This window comes from Hetaerina americana, unplaced genomic scaffold (assembly GCF_022747635.1).
Source record: "Hetaerina americana unplaced genomic scaffold, ioHetAmer1.1.p SCAF_16, whole genome shotgun sequence".
NCBI lineage: Eukaryota > Metazoa > Arthropoda > Insecta > Odonata > Calopterygidae > Hetaerina > Hetaerina americana.
The window spans coordinates 3,161,514-3,179,750 of NW_027286719.1; the positions used below are offsets into that span (position 1 = coordinate 3,161,514).

General features: G+C 35.2%; 1 protein-coding gene across 1 annotated transcript in view; it reads left to right on the top strand.

Moving 5' to 3' along the window:
- The first annotated feature begins 353 nt into the window (after positions 1–353).
- The window catches only part of LOC139687059 (carboxypeptidase B-like), a 34,909-nt gene continuing 17,025 nt past the window's right edge, over positions 354–18,237 (top strand). The window contains exon 1 of the mRNA XM_071584163.1: positions 354–447. Within this exon, the coding sequence (XP_071440264.1) occupies positions 354–447 (94 nt within the window). The remainder of the gene's footprint in view (positions 448–18,237) is intronic.

Below are 18,237 nucleotides of genomic sequence, written 5' to 3' on the forward strand. Positions count from 1 at the left end.
TAATTATTTTGATAGTATTCATTGTCATCAACTCAATTAAAAATTTAATATCACAGGATGGAATCTTTTAATCATTATCTGTACTCAATCCACTTGTTTTCACATCTAGGAGATAATTTAGTTAATTTTAATCTTCCAAAATTAAATGAATCCTTTCAATCTAGCTAAAGCACAGATATATCTATTAACTGAAGTTTCATTCTTGAACAAGTTGACCTTTTATTGAGATGAAAAAGTTCAGGCTCTAATGCTAGGAAAGGTGACTCTGGGAATGAGAGATGTACAAATGTATGAGAATATTTCTCCTGCAGGGTCCTATACATATATACAAGAATGTTTCCTTCCCTTTAAGGATGTCCTGGTGCATCCAGAGTGAGCAGATGGAACATGATGTGTATGAAGACCTTCAGTTGTTCTACATTCTGGAAGTCACTGCCAAATGTCACAGTGACTGGAGTTGAAAGAAAAGAGATCGAGGATACCAGGCTAGTCAGTCACCATCATTCAACTTGGTTACACAAACTCATATATTATAACCACTGTGTTCTGTATCATTTTATGAATAAAACTTGTTTACATATAAAATGTTTGATTATTAGGCCCTAATCAACCCGTTGTCTTGCTAGAGTAGAAGGATAACCCTTCATTCTGGGTCCTAACATGATCATGTGCCAGAGAAAGTTTGAATTTTTATACGTGTGAATTGAGATTCACCACTGTTTAAAATGATACCTCTAGATAATGGGTCAAGGGGTTCAGTGCTAAATCTGAAAATGTTGCAAGGTCCACCGTTTTGCCCAGAAAAGCTCGCTTTGTGGTCCACTGCTTGAAGGAAGTTTGCAATGGCGGGAATAACAAATCATATCAACTTGTAAATTTTTTATTTTATGGTAAAATTCTATATTTACTTTTCTGATAATAATGAGGATTAAGTTATTTTTTGCAGAAATGGGTAATTGGGATTGGCATTGAAGGAGGCTTTTGAAATTCAATGCATTTATGTGAACTCCAATTAAATGAGTTATCTCCATTTTTCTGATGGGACTCTGAATATAGTTTGGAAATGCATTTTTAGTGGGAAGAGGCATTATTAAAGAGATATTTCAGTTCTAGTATGCATATGCAAGAGTTATACTATAGGCCCAAAAAGATATTTATTCTTGCATCGGTAGTTGTAAGAATTTGATAATAATAATAATACTTTATTTATTTTGAAAAATGGTACAACCATATTAAATGTCATCAATATAAATATTATTTAACATATAAACATAACTTCTTAAATGTGATGAAGATTGTAACAAAAGAGTTCATCAAATGAGTAAAGTGGATGAGCAAGTAACCAGGCGTATGCCATATTCTTGAGACTCTGGATACAGTCTGATTTCAACTGAGTAGGCAGATAGTTGTACAGACGTATGATCATATTAGGAAATGTGTTTTAAGTTAATGACAATCTACAATATGTAGTATTTAGATTTGATTTACCTCTTGGGGAGTAGTCATGGATGTTAGATCTTAATTGGTAAGTTTCTAGATTAACTGTCACATGAATCAGAGCCTCAAAGATATCTAAACTAAGTACAATCATGATTCCATACCTAATAAAAAAAGGTTTGCAGGAATCATGTGGTGGTATATTAGCAAGAGAGTGTATAGCTCTCTTTTGTAGAAGTAAAATTTGTTTAACATGTGGGGAATGACCCCATAACTCAAAACCATAATTCAAATGACATTGAATGAAGGCATGGTAAAGTGTTAAACGATACTCATTGGAAATGAGAAAGTTGTGCTTTCTTAACAGCTTTACTCAGTTTATTACAGGTCTGACTTATTCCTATTCTTAACCTTTCCTAATTCCTAATATTTTAACAGTGTCAACATCACTTATTTTTTATTTAAGACTGCACACAATGTGCTGAGTTTTGCTAGTATTTAAATGTAAATGACTAACATCAAACCATTCCTTAGCCTGTCTTTGCGTAGTGCTAGGTTGTACCTTTGCATCTTCAAGATGTTGACATTTTTGCACAAAAGTAATGTGATCAGCATATAAAACAGATGTAGGTTTCATATAACAGGGCAAATCATTAATCATGATGATGAAAACTATTGGGCCAAGCACAGAGCCCTGTGGTACACAGCATTTTAATTCAAGAGCTGTAGATCGACAACCATCAAGTTTAACCAATTAGTGGTGATCATCCAAATATGACTTCATTAGTTTCAGTGAAATTCCCTTAATACCATAATATTCTATCTTCGTTAGTAATATTGAATGATTAACACCGTCAAAAGCCTTACTAAGATCACATAGTGTCACAGAGACTGACTCCTTCTCTTCAAATGCATTAATGACATAGTTGGCAAAAACTGGGACAATGGAAGTGGGGCGATAGTTAGCTAAATCATCTTTATTACCTATCTTGTAGACAGGTACTGTTTTGGAATATTTTAGAGCTGTTGGAAAATCTCCTGTCTCAAAACATAATTTGACTAACATAGCTAATGGCTCTGCAATTAACACAATAATGTCCTTTATTAGGGAATTAGACAGACCATAAATATCCTTACAGTTGGATTTTTTAAATTTTTTAAGAGCTGATATAATACCAAATGGAGTAACAAAATTCCATAAAAAATTTAACTTATTCAAAGGAAGATTTTGCAGCAAATTGCCAATATTGGCAGAATCAAAGTTTTGAGAGAAAAAATTGTTTTTAACAGCTTTAAAAAAAAATTATTTACAGCATCTGGGATGAAAGGAAGATTTTCTTTTCCATTACCATGACAAACTTCTTCAATGATTGCTCTCCATGCTACCTTTTGTTTATTTTTTGCATTCAATATAAAATCCTTATGAGCTTTACTTTTCGCACACCTAACTGAATTATAATAATCTCTTTTTTGCTTCAAGTAAGTCTCTCTGTCATGCAGGTTTCCCTTGGTTTTGTAAGAGTGATAGTAACTAAGTAAATCATTTCAAAGAGCTAATAATTCCCCAGTATACCAGAGATTATTTTTATTTTTAGTGGGCATAGAGTTTAGTATTTTTTTCCGAAATCATTGTTCAAAAATGTCGAGGACATTACCAGAAAAACAAGTTTTCTCTACAGAGTGCAAATACCATTCCAAATCATTCAAGATAGAAGCAGTTGGAAACTCTCTAAACCTTCTCTTGTTATTGGCCTCATGATAATGGTTTTCCCTTTATTTGAGACAATTATTTGGGTTATTTGAGTATGTAACGTGAAGCTTATACCTTGATGGTCAGATAGGAGATAGTCAATGATACTTATACTGTACAGTTCAGGTACATAATTGGTAATTACATTATCTAGGCAGGCAGACAATCGAGTAGGCTGTTTGTTTGCCCAGTATAAGTTATAAGAAAGCAAAAGATTTTCAAGAACCTGACAATCGCAGGTTTCCAGTGTTATGCCAATGTTAAAATGTCCACAAATTATAATGTTGGCTTCCAGAGTCAAGAATAGGGATAGCACTAGTTCCAGCTGACTGCAGAAATGTTCAAATACACCATTAGGGGATCGATACACAGAAGCAATGATCAGATTCAGGTCCTTCAACATGATTGCAGATATTTTGAAGTGCAATTCCAGACAGAATTTGTCCAAGCCAATTACTTTGAAGGTCATACCTTTCAAGACATAAATACAGGTACCACCGTTTTTTGCCAAGGATCAGCAGTAGAATGATGCCAAGCTAAAATCACTAATGGTATACACATCAACTTCATTTGTTGTGATCCAATGTTTATTGAGACATAGCACATTGTAGCCACCATGCTCAACAACTGACTCCATCTCCGTCGTCTTACTTCGTAGACATCTCACATTTTGGCAAAATAAATTAATGCCACTACCTGGTCAGAAGGACTTAGGCTTTGATATTCCCGTTTGGAGGCCGGAAATACGCTTCTCTAACGAACACTTTTCTGTTGTGTTGTCGTTGTGGCCCCTTGTTGCTGAGGTGGATGCCGACGCATCACAAGTTTTCAAATCGGAGTTCCGATTTATCACGGCAGCTGAAACTTCTGGAATATTCTCTCTCTCTTCATGAGTGGGGGTCAGTTTCCGTGGTTTTGCGGGGTAAAATTTCCCCACTTTCACCTCAACTAGCCAAATATCTTCTTTAAGAAGATGATCTCTAAGGCTAATTTGCGCACTGAGTTTAAAAGAACTATATACTTCACCAACTCTTAAACTTTCACATTTGAATTCATTCCCAGGAAAAATTCCGGAAAGATGCTTCACAATGTCATTAGGCGTCGCATTGGACTGGACACGACCAACGTAGAAGAGTCTTGCGAGGAACTCCCACAAAGTTGCACGTAACAGCAGGCTGCTTACAACTTCCGAACACCGCATTTCGTTTACGTTTGTTTGAATGAGGTAAACGAGGAGTTTTGCGGGATATCCAATTTTTATACCGGTCATATCATGGTCAATCTAGGTAAATAGTTTATCGTATGCCATGGATAATTGACAATGAAATACATTTAATTGAAGCCTCTTTGTCAAGTGTTCGTTAGCTTAGCCTTATAAGTTCTCCAAGCATGATAATTTATACTCATGTTGCCAATACTACGTTGCCAATTTTGTTTCTTAGCAACTGGGCTATAAAACTGGCAACTTAAGGATAATTACTGATGAGTAGCCCATTCGTTAAAAGTTAGCATGCATCACAAAAAATTTTGAAAACATATTCACTTGATTGATGTTATTTTCGCTGTGGTGGTTAATTTCCACTTACTTAATGTCATATTTATTTTCATGTAGGGCATTGCTAATTCCTTGTTTTGAAAAATACATTATGATGCCAACTTTTAAATTTCCGTAAGGATCTTTTCGATTACAAACACTAAAAATCGATGTCCGTTTCAATCGTAATCTCGGAATGACGCCATAAAATGATGTCTTTACAACCATTCTTTCGTATTGAAGCGGCAGCTTTAGAGGAAGCTTTGACCATTTAGCAGCACATGAACGTAAATGTTTGACTCATATCTTCATTTACTAAATCTCCCTTCTTATCCCTCTACTCTCAAATCATCTTCTCAGTAGGGTGTGGACCAAAACGACTTTCAGCGGCCTAATTTCCGTGTTCTGAAGCGTGATTCACAAATTCAAGTTTCAACCCAAAACTATATATTAAAGCTCTCATAAGGCCTTATGATTAAAATGCCTGTAGAACTTAGTTGGGAATCACTTACAGAGCTACCATAAATATAGTTTGAAATTTCCTGTAAAACTCGAAGTAGGTCTCTTTAGCGATAACATAGAAAATTGTTAATAGCTTAATGGTACAATGGTTGTGGAACCCATGCCAACATAAGTGCACATGTTCAGTTTTAATCAGAGAGATCTGTGATTATTTTTTACGACAAACCACCTGAAATCAGAACTGTACCTGACCATGCTAGGGATAAAAGTTACTCTTGCTATTTATTGTGAAGCTTCTAGTTTGTTTTTTAATATCTGGAATTAATTGACCTTGTAGCAGCAGTTTTTCTTATTTGATTACTATAATTATTCCTATGCAGGAAGCTATATTTGCAAAATTTAGTCTCCATCCCTCTATGTGAGTAAAGAACTGTTTAATAATAGTTATATAGATAAAAACGTAATTACAATTTGATAATAATGCAGTACTTCAAGGATGGTTTGTAGATCAAATCTTATCCTATGAATCTGGCAATCAGTAGAGTTAGAGTTAAAGTAAAAAGAAACTGAAATATAATTATACTTCCTTTTAAATTTACTTTTTTATTCAATCAATATTGAATCAGTGACTTAGGTCACAAGTTTTAGCACCACATTTTCTTAACTTTCATTGCATAAGAATCTCATAGTACACCAACAGTTGGCATCATTGTCAAATGCATCAATCGAAAATAATATTATGGTCACGTGTGAACACAAACAATAGCAGTGTAATATCATTGGCCGTTCATAACACTCTTAGCCAATCAGCAGTCGCCGTACACGAATGGTGTTTTTAATTAATTAACGAATGCCACATCAAGGCTGTTACTACGCGAACATTTATCAGTCACACTACGTTGACCGCTAGTAGTTGGTTTGTAAACGTAAACAACTTGTCATGAGAAAACGAGTGATGGAACCGCCGGGAAGTTCAGTGCCCGTTGGCGCAGCAAATAGATCTAATTGTCTAGGTAAGTGAGATTTTAGTTCAAATAAAAGCTGATTGTGAAAACCTTTAAATGATCATCATTGAAGGGCTCATGTGAACTTTTGGCATCTGGTTCGAATCAAATTTTCAACACAATTTCCTTTAACCACCAGTATAAAAACTCGAAAGTAAATAATTTAATTTCACATTCTTTGATATCGAGGAAAGTTGTTTATTAAAGCATATTTGAGATGTAAACTTGAAAAATTAAGTATGCCAGTTGTATCAATTAAGCGACCTGTGCTGGCGGGAGTATTGAGAATTCCTCCGGGTAGGTTCACTCAAGCCAGATAGATCAAAGGTTAGGAGTCAGACGAAAGGAAGTCCACGCAGCGTCGGTTCCTCAGTGAGGCGGCTGCTGAGGCGTTTGACTCCAGTGTGGCGGCCATTGAACGATAGTGTCACGTTAAAAACACTATTTACGAAGCCAACGGGAAACCACCTCAGTTATTATTCCCAAGATTAAAATAAATGGACACTACAGAGAAAATGAGTCCTAGCAAATACAGGACTCAGTCTAATTGGCCGTGCGCAATGCCCTACTAATCTTCCACGTTCATTTCACGGAATCCTCGCAAAGAAATACCACCAGCAGCGCCACAGAAGACACAGCGGAAGATCTAATGAGTTGGAATAGGGAGCTGAAGTGTTAGGGTAATTTTGAATAAAGGAAAATGACAGGATAAAGAGCGAGAGATGGAATAAGGGACAATAGATATTTTAGGTCAATGCGAGGTGAGATGGAAGTATAATGGGAATAACTGGAGTGATATTATTATTATTAGGTAATCTACCGGTTAAGGTAGGTTTTTGGATGGACACAGCTCCTAAATAAATATTTTGTGACTCCTAACAAAACACAAAATCCATCATCCTACTTTATATCAGGTCCCTCTTCATCTCTGAGTACTTTCTTCCTCCCTTCATCCTGCCCAACATCCCTATCCGTTCCTTCCCTTGCCTCATTTGCTTAACATTCACCCCTCAATTACAGTCTTCAAAATCCCACTGCCGGTCAATACCCCCTTCATCCACTTTTCCTGCTTCCATAGGACTGGAGTGATAGTTAGAGAGTAATATAAAGTGGAGGGGACGAGAGCCACCGATGGGTTGCCATGATATTGAATAAAAAGGTAAAGAAAAGCACACCAAGCAAGAAAAAAAAGCCAACATAGATCAAGCAATTGGACAAAATATTACTAGCAGGGGTGAATGCAGTATTGATGAACTTGGTCAATGTTCAGGGAAACTTGCCACCTAGCAATCATAAGGTCGAAGAAGTCAATTTGGTATATGATCTGTCAGAGGACATAATCATTCCTACAGGGAAACATTTGTTATATAAGGGGAATTTGGAAGCAATTGCAGGCAAAAAAAAGAGACTGATGAGATGAAAGAATACAGTTTAGGTACTAGGAATGACCCCGGGGAGAGAGCTATTGCATTTTGCAGGGGAAAGAGACTAACCACTTGGTGTAGATCCCACAAAAGGCAAAGGTATTCTTTATGTAAAGGTATGGTTTGACACACTAAATTGAGATAAGGAAGAGCAAAAGAAGTATAGTGGAATATGCAGTGCAAGGATATGGAAAGTTTGCAGAAGAAGGGCAAAATTGGTGTGCTATTCAAGAAGGCTGAAACGCTATCAGGAAGTAAGAAGGCAAAACCTTTGTTAACATCTAGAGTTAAATTAAATAAAATAACAGCTGAAAAAGAATAGATCTAAAAGAGATGGAAAGAATGCATAAAAGAACTGTATGGGAAAGAACTTATCCCAGCAAGGTTAGACATGGAAAAGGAACATAACGTAGAGAATTCCAGGCATACTCGACGATGAGATAGAAAGGTCATAAAGGGAGATGATATCAAATAAAGCTGTGAGGGCAGACAACATTCCTGCAGAGCTACTGAAAGGTTTAGGAAAATGTAATAGGAAGAGCCTTTATGGACTGATCAGTATCATTTACAAGAAAGGAATCTGGCCAGAAGACTTTGTCAGACCAGGGTTAACTCCTATTCCAAAAATGGTAAAGGCTATATTATGTGAGGACCACAGAACAGCCACTTTGATTTTGCTTGCAGCTAAACTGGTTCTCAGGATCATCCATAAAAGGATGGAGAGCAGGGCAAATGATTACTAAGGGGATGATCAGTTTGGTTTCAGGAAGTGGAGAGTCACGAGTGATGCCATTGGTGAAGGGAGGAATAAAAGGTTAGGATGGCCAATGTTAGGAAGAGGAGTAAGGCAGGGTTGTCCATTAACAAATTTGTTGTTCAACATTTTATGAGAAGGAAATCAATAAAGAAGCATAGGAAGAACTGAAGATTGGGATGCAAGTCAGTGGGGAATCCATAAAATTGATAAAGTTTGCTGATGGCCAAGCATCAGTTTTCAAGTCAGCCAAGGGGTTGCCAGCATTACTGAAGGAATTGGAAATACAGGGAGATAGATATTGGATAGGTGTAATAAAACAAAAGAAGTTCACTTGTCCTGAAACAGAAAGTTTAAGGTGAACTTTGAAATAGAAAATTAAAAACCAGAGAGGTTGGAATAGTTTATATATCTGTGAAGTGTTTTTATCAGAATGGTAAAAGTAGTTGGGACACAAGGAGAGAAATTGTGATAGGCAAAGAGGCTTTCACAAAGAAGAGCAAATTGATGACAGGGACATTAAATGCAGATGTTAACAAAAGGCTCATCAAAACTTTAATATGGAGCATAGTTATGTACGAAGTGGAAATGTGGTCATTGAAACAGGATGATAGGCGTAGATCAGAGGCTTTTGAAAAGTGGCTATGGAGACGGATGGAGAAGGTAAATTGGAAAAAAAGAAAAAAATGAAGAGGTGCTCAGTATGGTGTGGAGGAGTAGGGATTTGCAAGGAAAAAATTGGAAGTATACAGAGATGAAGAGGGGCTTTTTGTAAAGTAGGTTGTTGGGTTGTGTTTTGTTAGGAGAGACAAGATTTAATTTGTTAATTTTGTCTATTCAAAACCTACCATTACAGGTAAATGACCTAGAGTAATCAGTATAAGAAATATTACAACATTTTTTTATTTTCATTAAATTGGCCTAGATAACTGTAAGTGGTAATTAATACTTAAGCCTTTCGTAAAAATGTTATCCAATCTATCCATGCTTGATTTATAATATTTGTATATATAATATTTTGTCAGTACAATTTATGAACAATTTTAAGCGTGCACTTTACCTGTGGTGAGATTTGAGGCTACATTTGAAATTCCAAAAATTCTTTGCTCAGAATAACCTTGCTCACTAAGAAAGTGCCCCAAAGCATGTAAATTTTCTTACATATTCACTTGAGATAGGTGAATTTATGAACTAGAAGAAATCACAATGAGATGTTTGCAGGATATTGTTTAGGTTAGAAAATTATAATGAAGGGATTCATCATTAGTGGTAAAAACACGAGGAAAAGATTTATGTTGAAGATATTATGCCACAACTTCAGAAATTGAAATGGAATGGAACATAAATGGAACTTTGTCCATGGATGTTATATAGCAAGTTATAAAAAGTACTCACCGAGATAAAGTCAATTATGGTGAATGGGATTTGTGATATGCCTAAAGAAATACTAAAGAATTTGAGAAAAATTGGAATGATAGGTGATTTGACATTGAAAACTGTGTTTTAGGAAGAAATATCACCTTTATCGCCAGTAATTTTCAGCACATATGCTGACATAATCTAGAGGGTAAAAGGGTGAGTTATAAATAAACATGGGAGGAAATTGAATTAAGTCATATATTCTCATTTTAACTACAGTTATACAAACAGACAAGGAATTGCATTTATAATTAAGAGAGTTGCATGAAAAATGAAAGAGATATTGTTTGGGATTAACCTTATAAAAAGTGAAGTAGCTAGATATTGAAGCAGAATGGATTAACCAGGAGCAGTCTAACTTGCTAGGCCATATTTAGAGAAAGGCAGATTGAAATATTGCTAGAGCAAGTGGAATTTGCAAGAAGAGGACACCTGCTGATGGATATAATGATTAAATATGTGAAAATTACTAAACACATTATTAGTGTCTTCTGGATGTAAGGCGGCTTTTGATTCATGGATGTGAGGAATAAAATTTAAAAAGGATGTTGAATGTTTGTGAATATGGGACAAGGTTGAGTAAATGGGTTAGGGAAAGGAAGAGGATGGTATGTTAAAACAGCAAGAAGGTAGTAAGATGTTATGAAGAAATAAAATAGGTCAATATGAGCAAAATATAATGGTTTTTTTATAATGGTATCTGGAAATAAATTGCTGTTAGGGAACATGTATGTGTACCTGTAATTTGCAGCATACCTAGATTATAGAAAATATAAATGCTGAATTTTTGTGAAATAAAAACATTTTAATTGAAATAAATTTTTTATGTTGATGTTAAGTACTGCCCTGATTACCTCAAGTTAATTTGAGTCAACAATTACTAATTTCATGCTATACTAATTAGCCCATAATGTCTCATGTTTATGTATGACTTTGTCAGTATTTAATACCTACCTACAAATGCTATCATTCTTGCAGAAATATAAATCAACTGATGTCCTTTAGGTCACCTATGTGAGGGAAATTAAACTTTCACATCACAATGGTAAAGATGAGCAGTTCTCAGCAGAACTCTCTGACTTGGATTACATAATATGTATGATGTTATATAACATAACTAGTTTTATGAAATAGCTTTTCCCTCTCCCACTGCCTTACTCTTTCCCTTTTTTCCTTCCCCCACATCAAACCCTCTCTTTTTTAACATCATTGGTTCTTTTAATTTCCTCCCCTTCTTCATCTTAGCATACATCTGGTACATATTGAATGCTTGTATATGTCCTGATTTGGCAATAACCTTCTATTGCAAGTGTCTTTTTCCTTCAGTTTTAATGCGGAGTGTCCACTTTTGGCATAAGCATTAACATCTGATGCACACCCTCATATTTCCCTTTTTGTTGCTTTTCCTTCATTTTACTCAATTTGAGTAATATTCTCCCAGTATTTAGGCCCTCTTTGAATGTGTGAGTCAGTGTTTGTGAGTGTGTCTACTCAGTATTTATCCCTGGCATGGAATTAAATCTGGTAAGTGGTCACAGAGAGTGTATATGTGGCCATAACCCAGGCATCCTTAGTGTGGTCTCTTCAACTCTGTGAAGGATCCCATTTTGGATTGAGTGTGTGTGTCAGTATTTGGTTTCTGATGAGGAGGTAACATTCATGCAAACCTTCATAGGAAGGCAATTCTCATTGACAGGTTGTGGTTGGTCACTGTTGTGGAATTCCTTCTCCCACAAACGACCACAGCAATTTATAATTTCTCTTTTGTATGAGTGGTGCTAATTTATAATGGTCGTTGGAGATTTTTGTCAAATTTGTTAGTTTATGAGCCTCTAGAGCTCAGGTTTCTTAAATAATTTTATAATGCTTAGCAAGCAAATGCAGCCACTGGTTCTGTATCTTTAGCATCTACCTGGAAATGGGTCCACATCAGCAAGACTTTACAGTATTAAAATATCCAGCATGTGCATATATTCTTTCTGAATGCTGCAATTTTGGCAATAAAGAAATTCTGAATAATGTAGTGTAAAGTGCTAAAAGTAGTCAAATATAGCTAAAAATAGTTATACAAGAGATCAATACCTTATTTATTCTATAAAAAGCTCTTTGCATGAAGCGTTGTCCACCTAAGGACTAACAGTAATCCACTTATATCTTTACTACTTAGGCAAGGCCTTCAAGACAACATAATAAAAAGAAAATACTGAAAAAACTGTACACTTTGGAAACGCAACTTATTCAAACAAACAATCGAATTGAAATATCACCTTAAGTTAAATTCTATTTTGGTTCTCTACTTTGCTACATTGATGACTTCAGTCCAAAAATATACTTTCATTTCCATTGAATTACCTATTCATTTCTACTTCCTTTTTTGAGTAGCCAAAAAATGCTGTACACTCATTGGAGAGCTTTGATATACAATCCCAAACTGTGATTAAAATGCCAATGAAAAATAATGTCTAGGATTCAAAACTGAGCACTTAGGATGGGAAGCCATTAAATTAGCTATTATATCAACTTGCTTCCTTTATCATATTAGGTCTCTATTTATACAGAAAATCTATTGATATTATTTCATTTGAACTGTTTTTTATGGCAGTTTTTTTTGGATTGCTGTATTTTTTCATCATTGAATTCATACAATCAATTTCAAATTAGAGTTTCAACATAGTTTTTGAAAAGGCCATTCCATTAAATAATTTTTTCTCATGAGAATTTAATAGCCCATGTTTTCTTCTTTAAACTTTGCATTCTTTAGGTTTCATCCAAATTATTGGAAATATTTGGGATTCTTCGATAAAAAATCAAAGAAAACCTGCTAAAGTTGTAATAAGCTAGTACCACTCAATCTGCAAATAAAACTAAATTTGTTGTGATGGTTCATGGGAAAAGATATTTCACAGCAATGAACGGTCACAACCTTTCAACCCAAATAATCTTCTACAGTGACTTTTGGGAATGTTACTTCCTCACCAGTGTCCGATAACAGATACATATACTCAAACCAAATGGGAATCTTCACAGGATTGAAGTGACTCCATTAAGGAGATCTGGGTTGGTGAACATTTACAAAAATATATATACACTATCCATAACTTTTTACTAAACTTTGAAAGCTAGACAGCTAAATTTGAACCCTCAATGAGATCTATAGACTTCCATTATATTTCGTTTTGCTGAAAAGAATGTTCAATAGCACCAATGAATAACTTTTTTGTTTCTAATGTTATCCATTCTCATTTGATGCATTCTTTACTAAATATGAAATTTATCAAATTCCAAAGAAACTGCGGGAGATGCCACAACAGTAACTGGCGCATCGCACACGACTGCGAATGCCTGTGACATTGTATGTATGGTATTTTGTCACAACAACTTGTTCCTTTAAAATCCTCAAAATTTTGGTAGCTTAAGTGGCTAAAGCACTCGACCTGATATTGAGGGATCTGGGTTCGAATCCCAGTCAAGGCGAATGATTTTTACACTCTGAAATCGTTGCAATGAAATTTATCTTTTTTAGTATCTGGTCCGAGGACAAATAATTTATTATTATTACTAGGGTAATGAAAAGTAATTACTCTTAATAGCGCTGACAAAGATTTCCAGTCATTATGATTTTTACCCTATGATACGCACTATATTCCTGGCACAGTCACATTTAATGTTAATAAGTGATCTAATGAATAAGGTTGACTTAAAATGGACACAACTGCCAAATAAATATTTTGTTTCTCCTAACAAAACACAAGCCAAATACCTACTCAACAAAAGTCCTCTTCATCCCTGTATACTTCCTTCCTTCATCCCATCCATCATCCCTATCCTATTCCTGCCCTTACTTTGTTTGCCTAACATTCTCCATTCTATCAGTCTTCAACATACCACTGCTGATCAATTCGCCCTTCATCCATCTTTTTCTGCCTCCCTATAATTTTCCTTTTAGTCCATTTCACCTCTCCACACCCACATTTCAAAACACTCCAATCTACTTCTATCATCCTGTTTCAGTGACTGTGTTTCTATGTCATACATTATTATGACCTGTATAAAAGTTTTAACGAGTCCTTTTATAACACCCTCACTCAATGTCCTTGTTATCAACTCCCTCCTCCATGTGAAGGCCTCTGTGCCTAGCATGACTCTCCCCCTTATGCCCCAGCTACTGTATTTGTAGTTGTCATAAATTTGTATAGATACTTTGGGCCCAGGGCTTCATAGTTATCTTGAACATGTATGTGTCATGAATATGTGTGTGTGTGTGTGTGTATATATATATATATATATATATATATATATATATATATATATATATATATATATATATATATATATATATATATATATATATAGTATATATAAACCATAAACACAGTAATCAACCCGAAGGTCAGTTGAGTAGGTGATGGTAGAGTTCACCCAGTACTAAGCCCGACATCGTGTGAAATTCACACATCTGGGTATGCGGACCAGTTCTTTTCTCTGTGCCGGTTATGATTTCCCAGGAAGATCTGGCACCCAAAAAATCACTTAGCTTGGGTTGAGCTGCAGGTGCCCAGAGTGCCTTGCCTGGAAATCGAACCTGGGCCCCTCCGGTCAGCAGTCCAACGCTCTACTCCCTGGACTACCGCGACCCACACATATATATATATATATTTATATATATATATATATATATATATATATATATATATATGTATATATATATATATATATATTTATATATATATATATATATATATATATATATATATATATATATGTATATATATATATATATATATATATTTATATATATATATATATATATATATATATATATATATATATATATATATATGGTGTATATATAATTTTATATATATACATATATACATACATACATATATATATTTATATATATATATATACACACGCTGGGAAGAACTAGAGATAGGAATGAAAGTGGCCAGGGAATTCTTAAAATCAGTTAGGTTTGCTGATGACCAAGCTTTACTTTGTCAGTCGGCCAAGGGGTTACAAGCATTGCTGAGTGAATTGGAAATTCAGCGCGACAGGTATGGGATGAGAATCAATATTAATAAAACAAAGGCTATGCGATTTTCTAGAAAGAAAAAGGCTATGGTGAACATTATAATAGGAGGGCAAAAACTAGAGCAGGTAGAACAGTTTACGTATCTCAGAAGTGTTTTCGACCAACACGATCAAAGTAGTAGGGACGTAAGGAGAAGAATTGCGCTAGGCAAAGAGGCTTTCACAAGGAGGAGGGAATGGTTGAGAGGGACGTTGAGTGAGGATATTGAGAAAAGACTCGTTAAAACTTTGATATGGAGCCTAGTTCTGTATGGTGCGGAAACGTGGTCATTGAAGCAGGAGGATAGATGTAGACTGGAAGCTTTTGAAATGTGGGTGTGGAGAAGAATGGAGAAGGTGAAATGGGCAGAGAAGAAAACAAATGAGGAAGTACTTGGAATGGTGGGTGAAGAGAGGGGTTTGTTGGGAGAAATCCAATGGAGGCAGGAAAAGTGGATGAAGGGGGTATTGACCGGCAGTGGGATTTTGAAGACTGTAATTGAGGGGTGAATGTTAAGCAAATGAGGCAAGGGAAGGAACGGATAGGGATGTTGGGCGGGATGAAGGGAGGAAGAAAGTACTCAGAGATGAAGAGGGACCTGATATAAAGTAGGATGATGGATTTTGTGTTTTGTTAGGAGTCACAAAATATTTATTTAGGAGCTGTGTCCATCCAAAAACCTACCTTAACCGGCAGATTACCTAATAATAATAATAATATATACACACATATATCATCATCATCTACAGCTCTACAACCTGGTGTGGACCTTGACTGCCTCTATGATATGCCTCCATATCATCCATTATTCTTGCTTTTTCCTTTCATCTTGTGACTCTTAATGCCTTCAAATCATCTTCCACATCCTGTATCTATCTCTTCCTTTGTCTACCTCTTCTTCTGACCCCTTCCATCTTGCTATTATATATCAGTTTGGGCATTCTGTCATTTTCCATCCTTTCTACATGGCCCAACAATGCCAGTGGCAGTGACTTGGCAAATCTAATTATGTCCTTCCCTTCTAGATGTTAATTTATCTCCATGTCCATTTTAATTCTCCATCCCTCTCCTTATCCAATTGGGCCATAATTTCTCCTTATGATTTTCTTTCAAATATTTTAATGGTGTCTTTGTTCTGACTCTTTAATGTCCATGTCTCAGCTCCATAAGTTACAACAACGGGTGTAGTAAGCAATCTATAGATCTTCAGTTTTTATTCCTTGATAGTAACCTTGTTTTGAGGAGTATTACATTTGCAAAATATGCCTTGTTAACTTCCATTGCCCTTTGGTTGATATCTGTGGAAATCGTATTTTCATTCATAAGTCTTACTCCTAGATCGGTAAATTCCTTGACACCCTCATAATTTCCAGTTATTATGTTTTGTAGGTCCTGCTTGTTCAGCGAAGCTAACATTTTCAAGTATTTGGTCTTCTCTTCATGAACATCAGCCCTAGTTCTTTATCAGTGTTTTCTAAAATGTTAAACATTTCTTTTAGGTCATTCACATTTCATGCAATTAGTGCTATTTCGTCTGCATATGCAAATCCTTGCTGGGATTTCTGCACAATGGTCCCTCTTAAATTCAATTCTTTCATTACATTATGTAGGGCCAGGTTGAATAACGTGGCTGAGAAAGCATCTTCTTCTCTTACCCTTGAGGACATATTTAATTCTCAACTTGCTCTACCCCCAATAAAGGCTTTACATTGTGATTCAAGCAATGTCAATAGAACCAGTCTAATCAGTTTCTCTTGAATATCATAACCTCTTAACATACGTAGCCTCTCTTTCCTGTTCATGCTGCCAAAAGCTTGTTTGAAGTCAATGAAGAGTATGTACAAGTCTACATTATATTTATAGATTTCTCCATTGTTTGTCTTACTGAGAATATCTGGTCCATGGTACTTCTACCAGCTCTAAAGCCCCACTGATATTCTTCCAGTATGTCTTCAGCATAGGTGCTTATGCGTTTTAGAAGAAGACTGGTGAAAATGTTATATGCTACATTCAACAATGTAATGACCCTATAGTTTTTGCAATCCTGTTTGTCACCTTTCTTAAATATTGGACAAATCAATCCTGTCTTCCAGTCTTCTGGGAACTCTTCCAACTTCCAAATACTACAATTAGCTGATGTAATGCTCTATTTAAATGTTGACCTCCATTGTCAATCAATTCAGCTGTTATTCCATCTTCCCCTGGTGCTGCATCATTCCTTTGTTTTCCGTTACTTTCAATTACCTCTTGTATTGTTGGAATGAGCCCTTCCTCAATTTCTGTGGGACTTTATTCATGCTCTTCTACCCCTGGAGTTAATTCCTTTTTAGACAGGTCTTTAAAATATTCAGCCCATCTTTCCTGTATCTCATTTTCCTCCCCAATGACTGGACCCTTTTTATTTTTACAAGAGTGCACTTTTGGTTGATAACCTTTAGTCATGTATGTTACTGCTTGATAGAATATTTTGCTTTCTTTAGCGTTATTGAGCTCTTCTACAGCCTTCATCTGATTTTTTAAGTACTCCTTTTTCTTTCATTTCAGTAATTTATCAGCTTCTTTCCTGCTCTGCCTATACTTCTCTCTTGTTAATCTAGTCTCCCTTTGTAACATATTGTACCTATTCTTATTCTTTTCCTCCATTGCAAGTTTACACTTATAATCAAACCAATCTGCATTCCATTTTACTTTCGCTTTAACTATTATGTCCTTTACAGTTGATAGAACAGATTGTTTAATTCTTGTCCATTGATATTCCACAGAATATCTCCGGATGTACATATATATATATATATATATATATATATATATATATATATATATATATATATATATATATATATATAGTGTAAAAATACGTCTATGTACGAAGATGGTAACAACCAATGAAAACATGAAATCATAATTACTTGTGGCTATATCTATCGTAAGTATACAGAAGATTAGAACCAGGCGATAGAAATTAATTCCAAACAACAGAAGGATAAAAAAATAAACAATATTTACAAGCCAATAAAATATGCTGCCTTATTGTTTTTTCGCTATGAATCGTACGTCGAAACGAAGCATAGGTCTGTGTGCCCTTTATATAGCTTTGTACGGGTATATACTTTATACGAGTATATTCTGTATGCGGTATAGTAACTTTCAGCAAATCAAGTATAAAAAAATAAGGGAATGAAAGAAATAGAATTTTCTTGTTTCGTTTGCTTTACTCCGCTTTGTTAGCAACGGCGCCTAGCTGTTCTAGACACCCTTCAAGTTCTATGATTTTTTCAAACCTGAATTGAGTTAAGCTTTTGTAATTTAAGATTTTCTCAAGAAAATTGCCCATGGAGAAAAAATCGTATGCAGCGATGTTTAAGCTAGAAATCATCCA